The following is a 21287-nucleotide window of genomic DNA, read 5'->3' as shown; positions in this document are numbered from 1 at the left end:
TTTCTTTATTTTTACAGATATTTTTTATTTCCTCCATAGTGATTATACCTATTTTCCATTTCCTATACATATATTTTTAATCCAGAAGCTCCCTGTGTATCTACAACTGTTACCTAAGCTACCCATCCTTTTTTTCCCTCTAATTGGAATGGTATGAAATTCCAGTATATTATTTCTAAAACGATCCCATCCTTTGATTCCTTTATAAACTGTGCATTTAAACTGAATACATAGGATGTTTGCGCTAATACTCTAGTACTGCTTATTATTACTGTTGGTTTCAAAGCTATGTCAGATTTTGATATTCCGTATTCCAAATAAGTGAAATGTTTACTAATGCTTCATAGTGTATGTTGTAAGCTGACATGAAAATTATAAACGTAAGTAGAGCACATTTATAGATGCAGTAAAGTCTGTAGATTGTATCAAAGGGATGGTGAAGATTTAGCCTGTATTTTCCAAAATTAGCCAGCTGTTCATATTATCCTGCCCATGCTACATGTTTTAGCAGCAGTCATAAAGAAGTTAATTCTGTCAGCATGTCATGCTGACTGCTTTGTCTGTACACATATCTGCATTGTGCCTTTTTTAATTGTGTTTCTTTCCTAGCTTTTCTTCCCTAGCCTTATTGCTCTCCAATAAAACAGCAGCTATGAAAAAAAGACTTGTTTTGTATTGAGGGCTCTCCTAGAATTTTGAAATATGTTTGATAATTTTTTGTTTTCCATTTATCTTTTTCTTCATGGACTTCTAAGAGAGGAAGTGTTTATGATTAAGGGGTGATCTTAAATTTCCAGGCGACAATTAAGACTATATGGGGGTATAAATGCAATGTATGTATGTATGTATGTTTGGGTAAGAGAAAGTTGAACGGGGGTGGTGAGTATTATATGGAAAGAAATTCTGTTGACGACAGATTGGCCAGGTAAAGAGACAGCTGAAGATTAACCCACCAGCAGGACTTGGACAATTATATCAACCTGTCTTCCACGGTTGTGAGATCAAATCAGCTCATAAAGAAATGACAGCCTGTGCCTGTTATAGTGACCACCAGGAGGCACTTTGACTGCTTATCATAGATGGAGGTTATTGAAACTTGGATGAGTTTATAACTCAGCTGTATAATCTACAGTGGGAATGAGAGGAAGGCAGGATTTATTTTTCTCAATGTGCACTAGGTTTTCTAATTTGGTGCATATGTGCATAGAAATATAATTAAATAACTATTATAATCTGCTTTAAAAATGCTAATCGTCTATCTGTTCTTTCTGGCAGTGCGACAACGTAAAGCCAGCATTAAAACAAAAGTGACTCTTCAATCTGTAAAATCAAAGGACACTAAAGCAAAGAAACAGACAGCAGCCAAGCATAAAAAGGAAGATATAGAAAAGTGGAAATACGATAGAAGACGACGAACCCCTGTGCAGGCTAGCAGTCGAGCAGATCTCCCTTACACTGGGAACTATAGTTTCATTTAAATGTTATTTTTCATGATGTAGTTCTGGTAAATTTGATGTTCAAAATGCTGCATAAGGAAGGATAAAAAAAGACACTTGTTTTTAAGACAAAATAAGAAATAGTCCATTTTTATGTTATTTGGGGGAACCAGTTTAAATAAATGCCTGGTATTTTCATTTATGGATGTAGTAGTGAAGTGCCCATATTCTTCCAAAGTCTGTTCTTTTCAATAAATATGGCATTATTATTTTTTAAAGAATCTAGTAATGTTTACTGCACTTTAACAACTTGGGAAGATAGAATGACTCTTCTGGTGATACACAGACATTTCTGTCATTATCGGGTCTTTCAAATTCCTCACCTGATGGGTAATATTAACCCTCATAATTGTTTAACTTGATGTGCTGCTTAGTTTCCACAACAATGTAATTTTTGCCAAGCAGTTGATGGTTCCAGCACAAACATAAATGTATGTATCTTTCTGTCATTGTTGTTCCAGGAATTTCAAAAAGTAGGGAGAATCAGTTTTTATTTTAAAAATGTATGAGTAGAGAACCAAAGCAATTGTTTCATCTGTTCAGTTGACAGAAACAAAGCTGGTCGCAAGCTCTGAGACACACCCAGCTCTCAGTCATCTGTGAGTGGTGATTTTAACACCCTATTCTTGAAATCTTATTTGCAGCATTAAATTAGTAGAATTCATGATTAAAAGCTTCTTTTCAGAGTAATAAAATAGCACAATCTTATTTTAACTGGAGCTTAGTTGAAAACTTACAGTATTATTGAATGAAAACTATTGTTTTTATATGTGATCCCCGTAGGCTTGGTAGTGAAACATTTATTAGTGATCTTTTCAATTATAGATCCTATTGTAGTCAGTGAAAATTGGGATAGAATTTAGTGGTCTCTGTACTTGTAATTAAGGGTGAAAAAAATGCTAGCAGTTGTCTCGCTTAAGGCTACTGATGGTGTTAACAATATTGAAGTATCCTATTGCTGTGCCTCTGCTGTAATATATTTCAAATATTAAACAATTGAATTATTTCTAAAACATGTTTTCTTATTTTAGTTGTGAATATAAATAAAATATTTTATGTTTGTATAACATGGCACTTATATGTATAATTACTTAGAAGTGAGTTTCTTGAATGATATCTATTCCTTATAAGGGAGGGGGGGCTAAGAATACATCCAGACAGAGCGGTCAAATGTCTGTAAACCTACTTAGGTTGTATTCCCAGGCAAACAGTCCTTCCCAAAGAATGGTGATTTTCATTTCCAGAGATTGGTTCAACAACGGCTACTTTTTAGTTATTTATACACAATGAGTGTTCCACGACTTAGACTTTTCTGGCAGGTGCATTATTTAGTAATGCTTGGTATCTGTTGAAAGTAAAACCACAGTTCTATCATAGGTAGCTGGCAAAGTATGTAATTCATTGCAATAAAAGATTGTTTTCCACAGAACAAACCATACCATTTGCAGAAACTGGGGGCATTACATACAGTAGACCCATAGAACAAGTGACTCATTCTTACCTCCAAGTATTTACATTGTCCCTGCAATTCTAAATTTTACTTGGCCTTATTTCTGAATAAACTTCATGCCATTTCTTTCAGATACGATAGACATCTATGGAATAGTTACGTTGATTGGCTGGGGATGGAATTTCACCACACTGGGCAAAACACTTTTCTATGCTATTATTATGAGTGATCTAACACATACTCTGGTTTTCATGAAGCCAGTTGGTGACCTGCAGTATTACTGTTGAAATTCTATAAAGCAAAAGAATACAGCATCCTGTTCCAAATGGTATTCATACTTATTTAAGTCTCCAGCCTTTTTTATTTATACAAGAATTCAAAGAACATAATTCAACAGTGCAAGGTAGTTACAAGTAACTTGGTAACCAAAAGAAATATATATATAAATGATCAAGTTTGTTGATAATGTGAAATAAGTCTTACATTTTGCAGATGGAACTGCACTTGTTTTGCTTTTTTAAAAGCCAAGATGTAGTCTGGATTTATTTGTATCTTAACTCCTTAACAAGCCCACCAGAAAAAACAGGTTTTTGTCATTGAAAGGATAAATAGCAATGCTGTTAAACCTTCTGTTGACCTTTTTCTCCTTCTGAAACAGACATTATGGCACATGAAAAAAAATATGTTATACATTCATGACTCATTTCTATTTCAAGGGACTTGAAACAGATCACACCTTGTAGCATAATGCTTTTAATACCAAAATGTAGCACTGCCATAACAAAAATAAACCTTAAAAATACGATTCTATGACAGAAGACTGGGGCTCAAATGATGGGCAATGGTGGAAGACTCATTTAAATCAGGCTGTCCAATTTTATATCAAGCAGAAAATGATGCTAGATTGAAGAGCATAAAGGATATGCAAGGCAGGATACTCCTTTTTCTTGCTGTCCGTAATTTAATTTCATTTGGTCTTTCAGCTAGTGAAGAAGGATGTACATCCCCATCTCCACTCTGCTCTTTTCCAGGGTTGGGTGTGCTTCAATGATTTTAAAAAGGTGCTTCAGAATGTGTGGGAATATGTGCAGCACATCTTCAAAGTGGCAGTCTTTTTTTCATGCTTCTAGCTGTTTTAATGAATTATCCTGTTAAAGTAATGCTAATGTGCATCTCTAATGTAACTAATTAAAAGAGTTGTGCTTTATCAAGTTAATAGGAAAGCCTGAAAAATGATACAGCTATCTTAAAGAAGAGGTGTTGTGTTCATGTTCCCACATATCACAAAGACTTCTTCAAAATCATTTTTAAAGCACGAACAGTCCTTCAACTTTGCACCTCATTTTTTTTGTCATATTCCTTTTTTTTTAGATTCAGGGAGGCGTCAGGCTTCTAAAATACAATACATTGTCAACATCACACATCGTTTGAGTCTTAGAAAAGGTTCCAAACTGTTTTGAGTTTACAGCTCTCCAGCAAGTTGGCAGATTTTCATTCAGAGAAGGAAATGGCAAATATTTTTTCCCCTGCATGATGTATAGCAGTTTATTTCTTTGTGTATTTACAGACATACATTTACAACACTAATTCAATGTGGCACTTGCCACTTTCTCTTGCATTCAGGCGTGTTCAAAGAAGGCAGGATATTTGATTTCCACGCCTCATTTGTATTCTCTTTACGAATACATTCATTTTAAGAATGGTGTAACTGAAAATAAAAAACGTATTAAATAGACCAAATCAGTAATGAAAGTGGAAGAGAGTACTGTTTTACTCATAAGGATTTAAACAATGTATACCAAACTAGGTGTATTTTTCTACAAAGAGTTCCTTCTGGCATTGCTGTTTGTTAATTAAGTTTTCAAATCTCGGAGACCCTTCAATACTGAATGGGTTGATTAAAGAACTAATTCTTCCCAGTAATCAACAAAATAGAACCAGAATCCTTCAACTGAATTCATTTGCTTCTACTCTCTGTTTCATCCTATTGAATGCTAAGATGCTAGAAATGGTTTCCGTATTTGTAACCAGGAATGTTTCAGAATTGATAATAGTTTCTAGCTCTGACTGCTGTCCTAAGAAAAACAATTCATTTTTTTTGCTTTAAGACTAAGAATAGAAACATTTCAGCATATATGAAAAGCCCATGTATTTTAAATGAAAGTTATGCTTTCACATCACTTGCTTCTCAAAGAGAAACGATGATATGAAATAAAGTAAATTAACATCAAAGTTCATTTCAAGGTCTTCCTATTATTCAGTCAAAATGGTAGGGTTCGTTTGATATAATACACACCGACACATAGATACACATTGGTGTAAAACTATGATTGGACATCTCTCTCTGATAGGCATCGTTAATTAAGCCAATATATGGATAGTTTTGGTCTGCTTACTCTTTCCACCAACATAATTCTGAGAGGTTTTCTTGAAAATTTCAGGGAGTAGAGAGTTTGATAAACAAATTTCTAGATATATTTGACAGTATCTAACTTGGCCCTAAGTTCATCAATTCATGCAAACTCTAGTTTTGATTATAGGATAAGTAATAATACACACACATGAAAACACATTTTTGTATTATTCTTTTGGTAAATATTGATTCTTGTCATATTATTCATAATAGGAAGTTTTTCTTCCTCTAGCTCAAAGTAGGCTTTCTAGAATGACATCCTCCCATGTCTTTCTTTATACCACAATGTTGTGTATACTGTTCCATATTATTATTATTTGAAAGCTATTTTCAAAGGATCCTGCAATACACATATCTTTTACTGCTATTCCCATGGATGTGGGAATAATATAAGTGAGTACAATGATTACTTTTAGAAAAAAAAAACTTAAGGACCGTCATTCCAAACTCTGGGATAAAGAATTCCTTTGTTAACTGAGATCATACAAAATAATACTCTTACATCCAAGCAAAGGAAAGACTCTTTCCCCTTTGGTGAATAGAAAATTATGAGCTGAGCTGAAACCCTTTTAGAGCACTCTGAAAATGTATAAATTAAAGAGATGTATTGTTCTGAATCAAATATAATGCACTCTTGGCCACAGTTAAATAAAAATATGAGATATTGCATATTTTGTTCCAATCAATGAAAATGGTGTTGCCTTGGGGGGTTATTTCTTCTGTTCATTAAACCTACCTGTCATAGCCCCTAAGTATATCTCTTTTTGGCAAATTAAAGGTTTACATGGAGGACAGAAGGAAAGGCCCAATATTTGAAAGAAAAGAAGGAAGGAAGAAAAGGAAAAACAACCAACTCTAGCACTGCCAGATTATCACAAACCATAAAGAACTTTTGTCTCTCTCTCTCATTTTGCCAAGTTGAATCAAGTTGAATTAAATATGTCCACCATTTTGGCAAAGTTAAGACTTAGCCACTACAGTTTCTTTTGCAGCTGCTCAAACAAGTTACCGCCACAGGTACTGGGATGCTATAGCAGCCAAAGAAAGTAATAAAAGGAAGTATGAAGGCAAAAGTACATTGCTGTTATTTCCACCAACGCCTTGTCCTGACTGTTTAGGCATAGGATGTATTTCTGGTGGCCGGGTGCTAGAATTCTTGGGCATTCTTTTGCCACAGACTTCATCCAGGCAGGTATCACCACTTCCAGAACCACTGTTGTCATCACCTGGGCAAGACAAAAATCAAATTAGTATGGTACTTCTTCAAAAGGCTGAATTGTAGCCAATATGTTTTTGGTAGAAGTTAATCTGCAACTGCCTGTCATGCAGAATGGAGGAAAGCAGAATTAGATTAATCTCTAGTATATTATTTCCTTTTAAAAATGTTAGTGGGTCCTAGATTGACTCCCTGGCTAGTCCTAGAATTTAACAATCATGGGGGGCTATAATGGTAAATACTACATCCCAGTACATGTCCTTGGAAGTATGCTAATCTCCTCAGAACCAAATGGAAAACTGAAACATCATGGAGGACACAGGGAAGGGTGGGGAGCAACCTAATTATTCTGCCTAGGAAATGAGTATTTCATGACTGACCTATGCCTATCAAGACAATTGCTATACCCTGCAATGTAGCAATTTTGAAACACATCCTATGATATATTCTTCAAGCTTCAGATCTACCTACCAGTCCAAAATGCTTGGGAATCTTGAATTAGTAAAGAATTACGATTAGTCTTGCAATAGGAGTATTAATTTTAAGTATTATTCTTAAATCAGTTATAAGAATTAATGTAGAAGGAATGACAGAACCTCGGGATGAAATGCAAAGGGGGATCAGCCTAGAATCGTTACATAGCCTCAAACTAACTAAGTCTAACCTGCTGCCCCCTTGAGTGCCTCTGGCCCTTATCTAACTCTAACCAGGTGTTGACCATTAGTTCAGAAGATTCCTGTGCCTAGGTTTCAGCAATAAATCAATTTAATTGAACCTTCATGTGTGGACCTGATCTTTCAGGCCTGACAATTTTGGAGTACTTTATGTCTTTATGTTTCCAAGCTTGGTTGTTCGCTTGCAGATGTTTCATAACCTGACTGAAATGTCTGCTAACAAACAAACAAGCTCGAAGAACATTGAAAACTCTAAGTTCACCCTGAGCTATATATATTCTCTTCTACTGAAATTATAAGAATTCTTTGCTACAGGGCTCCATTTGAGGCAGCATTTATTTTACATATTAATCTGGATAATTCACTGGACTTTCATTATCCATTATATAATGGCCTGAACTGTCACTCACTCACTCACTCATTCACTCACTCACTCACTCACTCGACTTTGATTAGTGTATGAGAATTGTGGATACATGCATTTTTGGGGATATCTATAGTAAGTCAGCACCCCAGAGAAGAATAAAAGCATTCTGATTATCAGTAAACATTAATGCTTTTGACACTTGGGCAATGTCTTCATCCAGATTAAAAATCTAGCCATTGAAAATTAACAGAGGGATAATTTTCCACTGCTTTGAACACTGTATCACAACTGTATGAACCTGTCCTTTGCTTATTGAACATGAAATGTTATGAATAATCCCACTTTCTCAGCTTGTACCTACTTGTATCCTGGAAATCCACATCATTTCCATTGTATGCATTGCGCAATCGATTTGTCATAATCTTCAACTGCATGATTTGCTGGCGAATAGTCATGTCTGGTTTGGTGATGTCGACCTCAACCTCTGGGTTATTGATCTGATTAGCTAGACCATCTCCCATCACATCTGGAAGGTATCTGTAAAGAGAATGTATAGGTTCATGCTGAAAGCTAATTCTGGAGAACTAGACTTCATGGGGATCCAACTGAACCCACTGGGTGGGTGGGAGCCTAACCAACTCTTTTTTTTATTTTTTTATTTCCCATTTTCTTTTCTTATTGTTACCTACTAGCTAGTTACCAAGGAAAAATAGCAAAAGAAGAGAGACAATAGAGCAATAAGAACAGAAGAAAATGAAAAGTAATTGTTTTAGTCACTATCTCATCTTTGTATTTCATGAATCAAGTCAATGATCCTTTGGACATGAATTATGAACCTCTGCTTGATGCTTTTTTAGCTTTAGCCCAGTAATGTGGTGGAAATATTGGAGCCTGTGGAAAACTTGTCCCTGGAGGGCAGAGAGCTCAGTTCTAAAAGTGAATTAGCTTTTCAGGGGAGATACCAAATTTGAGAGAGGTCACAAATTCCTCCACTGTTCCGACAAGTTGATAGCTGTGGTACTGGGCTTCCTCTTCTCATAAATGCCAAATTTATTTTAGTGTTTAGACAGAAGACAGCAGCCTTCCTAGAAGACTCTCAAGGGCAGTTATAATGACCTAGGTCACTGGTTCTCAACCTGTGGTCCGCAGACCCATGGGAGGCTGTGATGTCATCACAGGGGGTCCACAAAGGCATGAGGACATGTTACAATTTAAATCTTGAATCTTAGTGGCATTTAAAGGGGTCCATAGTGAAGAAAAGGTTGAGAACCACTGACCTAGGGAAATGGAAGTATAATATCAGGTGAATGTTGTGGATAGCTGCCTAAGCCTTTTTACACCAGTCTTCTCTTTTGAGCTTCACCTGCTGAACCCTGCATGGATCTTGTGTAAATAAAGAAAAAGATGGGACCTCAATGAATTATAACATTCTCATCTCATCTGATTTCTTTCCTATCCACCTCTGTAATAGCATTTCACTTTTCCAAGCTCTAAAACTTCATAAAAATGGTAGATGATAGTATGAGTTTACCAATGTGGCTGGGCTTGGTACAATTGCTTCTGATAAGCCCTAAAACACTGAATAGTTTTTGAGATGGTTATTTGAGGAGTTCCTTCCCTATATCAACTTACCTGCATATGTAAGTCATTTCTGATGCCCCTCTTATACACCCCAACAATCTCTAAGGCCTGTTTAGTTGGAACTAAAGAAAAATCAATACTTTCTGGTGACTATGTCATACCCTATAACTTATGGGTCACCTTATGAAAAGGTGACCCATCTCAATTTTTTCATTAACAATTTTCCAAAAGTTGTCAAATATTTTCAGATATTCGAAATTTTATGCACTGTTTTAATGTGTTTTACATCTTTAAAAAGATGGAAAAAAATTATTGTTGTGTATCAATACATTTGAAACACAACAGTACAATACAAAAGGAAATTTCAAATATTTATTTGTTATGCATTGCCTAAACATTTTGAAGCACAGATGGGATAGTAAAACGATCTCATTATTGCACAGCTGATTAGCCTTACCTGCCTTTGGTCATTCCGTTCCAGCACCTATCCTCATTTACAGAACCAGATGATATTTTTTCATTGCAAAGTGTCGTTGGCAGAAGAGCCCAGAAGTCTCTTACTTCCCTCAGCTTCCCTTTGGCATCTGAAACCTGTCATTAGGAAGAGTAATTAAGGTTGGAGAAAACATTTTAACATCAACAGCTTTATATTCTAAGTGCATTATGCATTATGAGAATGCATTCCAAGAGCATTCAATTGTAATGTGACTAAAAACAAAATAAGACTGCGGTAACTACCCTGAAGTGTTATCTATTTTAGTATATAACAACAATTAAAGATAAAGGATATTTTATCATATCCTGAGTATCACTATATAATAAGTTGGCTTGTAATGAAATCGCTAGCTTAGAAATGCTAGCTTGCATAAAATGATATGGCTGTGCTTGAGATAAAATTAATTTTTGGTTATAGTTATCACATACTGTCCCAACTGATCAATATTACTCTTATCATTATCTAGGAATACTACACATGGCATGGAAACCACAAAGGCTAGTAAACCAGTCTACATCTCATCTATTTTATTAAAAAACGTTATGTGAAAGCCTTGATTGTCCAAAACCATAATGGGTGTCAGAGATCAATATCTGTGGTGAAATGAAAACAATAGCAAATAGATTGTGACATGGAGGAGGAATAAATGATAAAGAAACTACATTAAGAAATGAAATGAAAATAATAGCTACGTATTATAACTGTGAAACTAAGAAAGACAAAGGATGAAGGAGATGAGAGTAACAGAAGGACATGAAATGGCCATGAAAATGCAAGAAAGAAATCAAAGAAACAACTGTTGAAGTAGGATGACTGCAGGAAGAGAAACTATGAGTCCTACAGGAAAAAGTATTAGGAAACAGATGAAATGAATGCAATTAAAAATAAAAGTGATAAGATGTTTTAGAAGGAAATTGAACTGAAGGATCACTGGAGGCAGTATTTTTGAATTTTATATGGGAAAGATAGGGATGTTCTGAAGAATGGATGCTATATTTGTTTGTATGAAGAAAAAATGAATGAACAGAAGCTCGGAATGCTTCAAGAAATTTGGAAAATGATAAAGTTGTATGTATAAATGGTAAAAGCGGATGTAGTTTGCTTATGAATATGGTTGTGTGATTTTTTTTAAATGGGTGAAGATTGCACATCTGAGTCTTGAAAGAATGCCATTTTCTTCCTTTTTACAAAGGTAAGTCACGAGAAAAAAAGGCAAATGTTACGGGAATATTAGTTTATGTGTGGCTGGAAAGATATTTTGCAAGAATTGGGACAAAAAGGATACAAGAGATGACATGCAGCAAAATTTGGAAGACCATTATGGTTTTTTGCCAGGGTGGGCATGTATAGATCAGATTTTTGCTCTAACTGAGAAATGTAAGAATGGGAATAAGATAGCAAAAATTTTTATAGGTGACAAAACAAGAAAATATAGCGTTAGGAATATGTAAGTATTAAATACAGACCCAGAAACTTTTAATGGCACAAATTTTCGGGGACAATATTCTAAGATAACACTTTTTATATCTGATGAAGACTTCATATTTTATGATTTTATGTCTAGTTTGCACTTCTGCTTTGGATTCATACAATAATAATGAAAAGAGAATAACAAATCTGATAATTAAAGCAAATGAGAAAATATGTTTCATTGTTTCTTTTGAAGAATGTAGCTAATTATGAGAATTCTTTAGTCTAGTAAAAAGGCTAGCAAGGGAAATGGAACTTTGGATGCTATTGAAAGACATCCCAAAACAAAAGCAGGAGAAAGGCTATGTTTCAAGACGCTATTAAGGAAAATAAACTGGCTACTCCAAACTAAAATATTTACAGTTAAGACACTTTCCTTGCACATTGAGGCAATAATTTTCAGTTGAGAAAGTCTATTTATGTATCTTTCTTTCTGCAAAGTAGTGGCAGATCACATATACCTGATTTGAATCTTATGTTAATAATCAGGGGAATTTTGCTGCCAATGCTAGCAGTGTTTAGATCTTGGATAAGATCCGGGGAGACTCAATCCATCAGCTGTCTGCATTTTACAAACATATTATGTTCTTTCAGAGTGTTCCAGAATAGCTGTGGTTTAGCTGAACCGCAAAAGGACCCCAGGATGATTTTATACAGGGAGTACAGTAAGGCTGGTATCCCTTTCTCCTTTCCTTTAGAAACAAACATATGGTACTACTATTGCCTCCTTTACATGATGTGTAGGTCAGTTCTCAGTGATCTTCCCTCCTGTTTGCTGCTACCATATTCTAATACATCCTATCCCTTGCTCCTTCTGTCTCAAACTTTCAGCATCTTCCCTCCTTTTCCAGCCCTAGCTCAGCAGCTACCAGAATAAACAGGTACTAGCTCAGAAGCACATCAAGCAAATCATTCGTTATGGTCTCCTTGTAATTATTACAACCTATATTGCAAAATTTTAGAGATTTGTACATCTCTAAAATACATGATATAACAGTGCAATTTATTGTTATTGTAAAGTATGTCCTCTATATGTCTGAGGTGCCCATGATTACTAGATGAGATAGAAATATTTTTACTTGCTGAGAGTCTAAATATGTGAAAAATAAATCCTTATATTGGTAAGCAGGACAGTTAAGGATTTGGTATATTTAAAAAGTGTCTTTTGGTGATTGGCTAAAAGGGTGCTGACTTTCATTTTTACAGATCACTGATGTGTATTCTTCCAATGAAATAAAAGCTCCACACTGAAACTAAACTGTGCTTATATGTATTCCTTCACATAATGAACATATTTATGAGCATTTTGATTAACAGGTTATACAAGCAGTTCTAGTGCAGAATTAAATCAAACAAACCCTCTGTACTCACAAATTTCTCTGAACTAAGCCCAGAAGATTTATCTTCAATGACATATTTTCCACGTCTCTTCTTATCTTCAACATTGGCAGCTTTTGTACTGAGTTTGGGATTTCCACAACCTTGAAAAATCTGGGGAAATCAAAGAAAACCACATCTCAGAAAAAAGAAATTTCTATTAAATCTCTGCACATTTACTTCATCAATATTAAATTTACTTACATTTCATTTCAAATATGAGGACATTCCGATTTCTTATATATTTGATACTAGTATTTTTGTTTTGCTTGATTCAAAAGCCTGATTTAAAAATGTATAGCACAAGCTCTATTTTTCTAACTTACTTAAGCTCTCAGAAACTAGTATTGATATGTGATGTCATATAAGCATAATAATTAGTGAATTAAAATCCAGCCTAGTGTTTTCTTTTGTTGATTGGCTTAACAATCTAATGATTAATGGGTTTTGAAGCCATGTTCACTCTCTGAACTGATGGCTTTATATATTTTAGGCAGCAGTACTATGTCTTCTCTTTTTCTTTCTGCCAGTCTATTGATGACTTATTTACTTGCTAGTCAGTTCCTGATGCACTTTCTCTCAGCAGCTTTAATTACAGTTCTTCTGTTCCATAAGAATAATAGCTGGGCTCCAGGAACTCAAATTATGTTGTTCATATCAGGGTCAATTGGATGGGAAGCTGCCATTTTTGGATTTGCGATGGAGCAAATTTCTTTTATGCTGGGCTAAAGAATCACACTTTGCTTAGGAACACAGATAGGACAAATGTTTGGAAATCAAAGGTGATGAGGAAGAGATAGACAAATGTCTCAGGAGAAGTGAGCTCACTCTTATATTGGGAAGGAGACACATTCCAGCCAACACATACAAATTAAAGATGACAGGTCTGGGGTTTAATAATTCTTTTTTTAAAATATATTTTATTGATTTTTTTGGGAATAACAATCTTTAGTACTTGGTAAACAATGTGTTGTCTGGGTTCATATATTTAACAATAATCAATAATAATTAATTTTTATGATTTCATAATCAACATACTAACTAGGAATACATTTCCTTGATCTTCTCTTCTTCCAATAGTGTTCTCCTTTTACCAACCTTGAGCAAATATAGTTCTTAGTACTTTTAATACAAAATTGAATATAAACATTTTTCTAATATTTATGCGAATAACAATAACATCAGTATGTAGCGTCTTTTCTAATCAGCTTATATTACAGTTGCATTTGCAAAAAATCATCATGTAAATCACTATAGGTCCTGTTTTCAGAATTCTTATTTAAGCTTAATTTCCCCTCAGTATTCAAAACAATTCTTGTCAGTTATAATTTTCTCAAAATTGATTATGTTTAAATATCCAAAACATTTCATTCACTTAAATCAACCCAATATTTTTATATTTCCCATATCATAAAAAAATACTATACTACTTATAAATCCTATCTTTCTTACTATAGAACCCATTCATATCCAAAATTTAACTATTCTCTTAACCACATTCAAACAGGTGTTTAATCTTATGATACTCCATTTAGTACAGTGATGGCGAATCTTTTAGAGACCGAGTACCCAAACTGCAACCTAAAACCCACTTATTTATTGCCGGGTGCCGGGTGGGCGTGGCTACGGTGGCCACAGCAGATTGGGTGGACGTGGCCACCTTGAGGTTGCTCGTGGGAAGGAATGCCTGTGGGGGCCGAGCAGGGATGGGGGAGATCCAGAGGGTCTCTGGTGGGTGGGGCGATGGGCAAGAGGCTTGTCCTGTGGGGTGAGGTGAGGCGAGGCGAGGCAGGGCGGAGGTGCCATTGCCTAAACTTTCCCACCTCCCGCGTGGGCAATGCCTCTCCTGAGATGAGCCCGTGTGAGCCTTCACACATGGTCTGGCAACGTGAAAGTATGAGCGTTCGGAGAAAAACTCTTCAAGAAGAAGAGTGCGCACCTACTCCCCCATCCGGCCGGGGCTTTTCCAGCCCCACCCTCTGCTCTCAAGGTGCCAAACACCCTGCTTCTATTGAGACTGTGGCAGGGGGGCATGACCTATGGCCTAGCAACGGAGACATGGAAGCAGTAGGTAGCCGCGCGCAGTGAAAGGGGCACATGCAGTTTGGGAGATGTCAATGGGGGTGGGGGAGCAGCTGCTTCCTGGAAGATGGGGACCAGTGTCAGCTGCAGCAGGCAGGGGATAATAAAAGCTTAAAATAAAAATAAAAGTCTAAAAAGGAACAACACTTTCTGACTGAGGGGGCACAGAAAAGATGGCATTTGTGGAAGGGGGGCTACGCAGCAACACCCACTGACAATGGTGGAGGAGATGAGGTTTAGGCCATGCACTTAAAGGAGAGCGATCCCCACCATGCGTTCTCATGGCCTGCAGTGGTTTGTTGCCAATGCTGTGTTGGTGGAGCCAGCGCCCCCTGAATGGAGAAAGCCGGTGCCCCCCTGCCAGACCTGACGCCCCTGCTAGCAGTGGAAGCCTCGTGGTTCCTCTGTTCACTGTGATGGGGAAACAGTCCTGGAAATATCGCCAGATGGCCCAGACGGAGCGGTGCCCCCCACGAGACGGCATCTCCCAGTCCAGGTAGAGCCAGTCCGGGTAGCCAAGCACCAGCAGCCAGCCGTCCCTGAGCAGCAGCACCAGGTAAAGCCCCAGGCAGCACCTGGCTACGAGAGAGGCAGCAGGTGACCCTCTCCTCTGCCTTGCCAGACCCCAAGCAGCAGCAGCTGTGGCATTGTGAATATGCTTAGGAGCCTGCCGCTCCGGCTGCTCCCACCTGCAGACAGCCCCAGCTGAGAGGGCTGGAGAAGTCGGGGTTTGGGAAGGCAGCCCCACATGAAGCAAAGCAAGCCACCACCCACAAGAGCCAAGCCGGGCACCGTAACTGCCTTCCCGCCCCCACCTCGGACTCCCTTCGCAGCCATCAGCCCACTGCCCCACACTGGCCATGATCACTGGCCAGCGCTTCCTCTCCTGAAGCTGGGACACAGCCAAGTTTGCTGCCGCCGGCATGTCCCGTCCTCACCCAGCACCAGGAAGGAGAAGACCCACTGGAGGATGGCAAGAGCAGCAGATGCAGCAGGGTGAACAGCAACCACATGGCCAGCCAATGGGGTTTCTCCTACAGGTTGCCTGCCAAGCGCAGCTGCAGCTTATCACGGAGGGACGAGCTCCTCCTCCTCCGCAAGGCCCCACCCTGTCTGCCCGTAAGCAAGGCGCGGCTGCACTGCTGTGGGGGGGCGTCTCCCCGATGACGGCTTCGAGCTGGCAGGCCAGTGATGGTGAACTTTTAGAGACCACGTGTGCTGTGGTGATGGCGCATGCCCACAGAGAGGTCTCCGCGTGCTGCCTCTGGCATGCGTGCCATAGGTTCGCAACCACTGATCTAGTAGGTCAAATCATCTCTCTTAAATCTGGCTCTTGACCATTCTTATTTAATCTTAATTTCCCCTCAGTAGTCAGTATATTTCTTGTCAGTTATAATTTTTGCAAAATTGATTAATTTAAGTATCCAAAACATTTCGTTCATTTAAATCATCCCAATATTTTTATATTTCCCATATCACAAGAAAATACTATATTACTTATAAGTCACATCTCTCTTACTATAGAACCCATTCATATCCAAAATTTAACTATTCTTTTAACCATATTCAAACAGATGTTTAGTCATGTAGTACTCCTTCTGGTAGGTCAAATCATCTCTCTTGGGTCTGGCTCTCGCATTCTTCTTTTGCCAAGCAGCTTTCCGAATCAACGTGTTCAGCTTGCCAGGGGATTCTTCCTATATTTTTATGAGTGTTGTTAAGAATGGGAAGGACAAATTGAGTGAAGCACTTTTGAGGGGGAGTTTCGCCCATTTATATTCGTTAGGAAGCTTCCATTTTACTTCTCCCTCAATTTCTCTTTTCATTTTTTGTCTCCCAAACTCTAGGTTCTCTGACAGCTCTATAATCCATTTCATCGGAACTTCTTTCTTATCTCAGATTTGTTTTGAAGTCTTGAAAAATAGAATGTCTTTTTCATTTCCAATATTATAGCAGAGTTTTGCAGGTTTTTCTTTGCCTGTATTAAGCTGTGATTTTCTTCGTTTATAGCCTCTATCTTTGGATCACTTTCCTCTGGTTTTTCTTCCATTGTTTGATTTACTTGTTTATTCTTTCTCATCATTTTCTGAGAGTTTTTTTAATTGTGAGTTTAGGTCAAGGATGCGCTCATTTATATCATTATTTTTAATCTCATCATGATTTCAAACAATTGTCATTTGAATTAATTGCAACATAACGTGCATTTCCTCTTGGAAGGTATTTGTCTTGTCTTGAAGTATTACTCCTGCAGATCTCTGATATACCAGACTGGGGATTTTAGAAAAACATATTGAGTGTGGTTTCCTGCCACTTTTGGTTGGGTATGCAACCTCAAACCAATCACTCTTAAGTTCCAAACACCAAAGTCTTACATAATTCTTATCTTTATGTATAGTCTTTATAGTCCAATGCGTTTCCAGTTGTCAATCCATTACTAACACCTATATTTTATAATGGTTCTTCTGCTCAGGGATCCTACAATTATCAACCAGCCAAGGTTGCAGTCCAAAATATTCAACCACTTAAAAACAATCCAGTAATTTCCCCCCTAGAAGAATAACCCAAAAGTCAAGGTTTTTCTTTCTCTGCAAATGATTTTCGACCTTAAATATCACAACTCATTAAGTGTTTATAATCCAAAAAGGTCAGCAGTTTTTATAACAACTGTATTTCTCATTCTGCAATAGATAGCCTAGTGTATTTTTTCCCCTCTATTCCCAGCTGTTTTCTATTTATCTAAGAGTCACTGAGGATCAAAGGAACAAGTTGTTGTCTGTTTCTGGGCGTCTTGCCAATTTCTGAGCCAAGGCAGCTGTAGTTCTATACTCTGATCTACCACTAGATGTTAGTAACTATTTATTTTCCAACTTTTAAAATGAAAATATTATTTTCTTGTATTTTCATCAATGTTCTTTCAAATGGAAAATCTTAATTTCCATAATTTTCAGTTTTATCCATATTATAGTTTTACATTAATCCATCTCAATGTATTTCTGTCCCCCATGAAAATTTAATTGCTGCTTTCATCTATGGAAGCGAGCGGTTATAATCCCCTTCCTTCTCACTTTTGGAAGATTTTTTGCTTCTTGGAGATCTTTTCCAGGAAATCAGTTTCAAAATAGAGACGAGAAGATCAATATTCTCACCCAGTTCCAAACACACTGTTCACAGTTGTTCTTAGTTGGTGCTTTTGGACTTCGGATGCCAGTAGCTTGGGCTAGTCACCGGAGTGCAGCTAGCCTTTCTCCTGTTGGTTTGAAGGGCTTCCCCCTGATCAAACGGATCGACCGCCATCTTTCTGTGATTAACGGGGGGCCTCTCCTTTTTCATTGCCTCTCCGGGGTGACTTTAGACCCATTTAGGATCCCCTACCAGGATAAAACCAGCCGTGGGGTCTGGAGCCTCTTAATCCATTAGCTGCGCAGCTACAACGTAAAAGTGGAAGTCTTGGGTTTAATAATTCTTGTATGACAGTAAAAGTGGCATTCCACCTATTGAGCACTGAAGAATGGCGAGCATAACAAGTCTATTTTTTATTAGTAGAAACAATGGGATCCTTTCCTGGTAACTTGTCATTGAATGTCACTGGCTAAAAATCCCTGGGATATGACCCAAAGTCACTTGGCATGCTTAGGTGATGGTTTACAGGAAATACCATGAAAGTGGGTGTGGGGGGGTGAGGAATAAGAAAAATACAGGCAATTAAATATATAAGAGGTAAAGTTATATTCTGAACTTCACAATTTAGTTCTTACCTTGGCTGTTATAGATTCTTTGTTTTCTTGCATGTTTGAAATGGCTTCAGCAATCCTAGCATGAATTGTACCTATTACAATGTCTACATTAGATGGTCCATCAAAACGATCAGCCACCAACAGTAATGAATCTATTGGGGAAAAGAATAAAAAGATACTGATTAAGAAGTATATCAAACAAACATTTGAGATGGCCTTTTTGTAATTGCTATAACCAATATTGAAAATGCAATATATATCAATGGAATATTTTATATATTTACTTATATCCTAGATATTCAGATACCATGATTTACCTATACCTACGAAGATCAGAATAGTGCAAACAGTGGCATTTGCTGTGATACTTTATGTAAGCAAATGTTGGATTTTAAAGAGGCAGGATTGGAAATGTACTGACACTTTTGAACTTTGGTGCTGGAGAAAACTCTCAAGAATACTATGGACAATGAGCCAACTAAACAAATGGATCAATGCAGCATTCTCACTCAAGGCACACATGACTAGGCTCAACCTCTCCTATTTTGGACACATTATGGAAAACTGTAGGTCTCTTGAGAAGTCTGTAACGGTGGATGACTTCAATTAAAATGGCAATGGATGTACTGTTGGAAAACCTGAAGGACTCGAGACACAGATCATCATGAAATAAATCTATCTATGTGGGTGTCATTAAGAGTCAATGCTGGCTCGAAAGCATTCAATCAATTGATCAGTTTAGGTCCTGAGAGTCAGAAAAAGAAGTCATAAGGATAAAGTGATGTAATACATCCAAGAATACAAAACAAAATTTTATAATTAAGCCTGAGAACCGTTGTTCAATTTTAAAACTTTTTCTATCTGAAAGGGTCCATGTAGTTTACTAGAAATAGAATTCAATTTGAAGGTGACTGAACTTTTTACTCATTAGTAAAAAAACCATCTTTTCTGAGGCCATTATTAATTTTTTAACTGCTTAAAATCATCCAGTCTGTGATACTGATGTATACTTGGAACTTCTATATCCTGGTGTCTTCTACAGTAGATATGCTAAAACTTGAAAAACTCATAATCTGTTATGGGAACTATGGAATTCCAAAACATATGGAGAATAATATTGGATAAGGCTCATCTAAAGGAAGGAGTGATGCTTCAGAGATATTGAAAATATTCCTCTAATGCATGTTTCAATTGATCTCCAAATTTGCATCAGTTAACTAAAAGGAAAAACAAGAACTCTGTAAAAAATGTCAGTGAAAGCATTTTTTTCAGGCAAACATCTATAGATCTTACCAATCATATTCTTCCATTCAGTGTCCAGGTCAGCATGATTGCCCAGGCAGCCCTTCAAGACATTACGGCAATAGCTATTACATGGCTTAATGTTTGACATGCCCCGGCAGTGTGCACAATACATCAACTTCATAATAGCGCGATTGCAATACTGGCTCAGAGGGACCTTAAAAACAAACAAACAATTATTTCTTAAGGGCATATACATAACAATTATAAAACACAACATGTAACCTAAAACACAACATAGGATTCAAAAGAGAAAAAGTATTTTTGTGCATGTGTAGAGAAAACCTATATAAATTTTAAAACTAAATCCATTAAGTAGAAACCTAGTTTGTTTCTTATATGAAATCCTTGGGCATAGCCCACTTAATTTCAGAGTAGGACTACTTTTCAAAATGAAATATTTCAAAATCCCTAAAAACCTTGCATTCTGAAATATTCGGGTCTGAATGCATAGAACTTGTAAGTTACTCCACAATTGTTTCTTTGATGTTTTGCCAATTTAAAAAAGGCCAGAACAATAAAGAAACAAGCACATAAATGTTATAGATGCCAGCAATGGTTCTAAAATCCTTTTTTTTCTTCTGTTCAATCATGTGCAATTCTTGGAGACTGCCTGGACAAATCCTTGCAGTTTTCTTGGCAAAGTTTTTCAGAAGTGGTTTGCCATTGCCTCCTTCCTAGGGCTGAAAGAAAGTGACTGGCCCATGACCACCCAGCGGGCTTTGTGCCTAAGGCAGGACTAGAACTCACTGTCTCCTGCTTTTAGCCTGATGCTGTAATTGCTACACTAATAAGGTACCTATAAAGCAGGGGTTCCCAACTGGGGTGCTCGCACCCCTGGGGGTGCAAAACACTATTCCAGGGAGTGCAAAAACTTGGGTTTTCAAAATTATAGTGTATATGCGTAATTCATTGCCGTTATTTTGAACTTTTGTAAGAGGTTTTTGAAACGGTCTCCAAAAGGAAATGTTACTAAAACACTCTATCATGGGTCATCACATGTTGGTATCAAAGATCACAAAAGACCAGGAGACATATCATTAGCATAACAATGACACTGGATCAGGTTATCCGAAGTACTGTATAAAGGATAAACAAAATGGACTGTACTTGGATACTTTCATTTTGATTGGTTTGGTACGAGGAATTGGAAATGTTCAGTTATAATAACAAAATCATACCTAAGAACTGGCTGTGGAGTAGATCATGTGCAAGTTCCAAGTCAAACTAAAGCAGAAGAACAAAGCTATCCAATTTCTACAATATGATCTTGAACATATGCTGGCTATTTTCAAGATCACCAGAAATTGCTTTGAAGTCCTGAACTTCACTAGTAAGGAACCAGAGGAACTATGGAATGAAATCAAAGAAGTTAAGAATGAATGGAAAAGAGACTGCCAAAGATCAATAGACAGAAGAAAGTAAGCTGGAAATCAGAACAGATGGTGGAAATTGTCAAGAAAAGAAGCCAAAGCCAAGAAAGACAATGATCTCAGAAAAAACTTACAGAATTTAAGAGAGTCATTAGAAGATACAAGAAACAATATTAGAATGTAAAGACACCAAAGATGGAAACGGACATGGATAAACAAGAAAAGCCTTCCAAAAGAATTGTAACCATCAAAGGAG

The 21287-nt window shown here is 37.1% G+C and overlaps 2 protein-coding genes across 2 annotated transcripts in view; one reads left to right on the top strand and one right to left on the bottom strand.

Annotated features, from left to right (window-relative positions):
- ANKMY1 (ankyrin repeat and MYND domain containing 1) overlaps window positions 1-2477 on the top strand; it is a 38342-nt gene extending 35865 nt beyond the window's left edge. The window contains exon 17 of the mRNA XM_029284279.1: window positions 1276-2477. Coding sequence (XP_029140112.1) covers window positions 1276-1478 — 203 coding nt within the window. The 3' untranslated portion in view covers window positions 1479-2477. The remainder of the gene's footprint in view (window positions 1-1275) is intronic.
- Window positions 2478-2878: 401 nt separating this feature from the next.
- The window catches only part of GPC1 (glypican 1), a gene marked incomplete at its 5' end in the record, with an annotated part of 83748 nt that continues 65339 nt past the window's right edge, over window positions 2879-21287 (bottom strand). The window contains 6 exons of the mRNA XM_015816735.1: window positions 2879-6585; window positions 7978-8153; window positions 9655-9788; window positions 12535-12654; window positions 18378-18508; window positions 19650-19815. Coding sequence (XP_015672221.1) covers window positions 6365-6585; window positions 7978-8153; window positions 9655-9788; window positions 12535-12654; window positions 18378-18508; window positions 19650-19815 — 948 coding nt within the window. The remainder of the gene's footprint in view (window positions 6586-7977; window positions 8154-9654; window positions 9789-12534; window positions 12655-18377; window positions 18509-19649; window positions 19816-21287) is intronic.

This window comes from Protobothrops mucrosquamatus, unplaced genomic scaffold (assembly GCF_001527695.2).
Source record: "Protobothrops mucrosquamatus isolate PMUCROS unplaced genomic scaffold, P.Mucros_1.0 scaffold488, whole genome shotgun sequence".
NCBI lineage: Eukaryota > Metazoa > Chordata > Lepidosauria > Squamata > Viperidae > Protobothrops > Protobothrops mucrosquamatus.
Note: the sequence above shows the minus strand (reverse complement) of the source record. Positions and strands in the feature narration are given on the sequence as shown.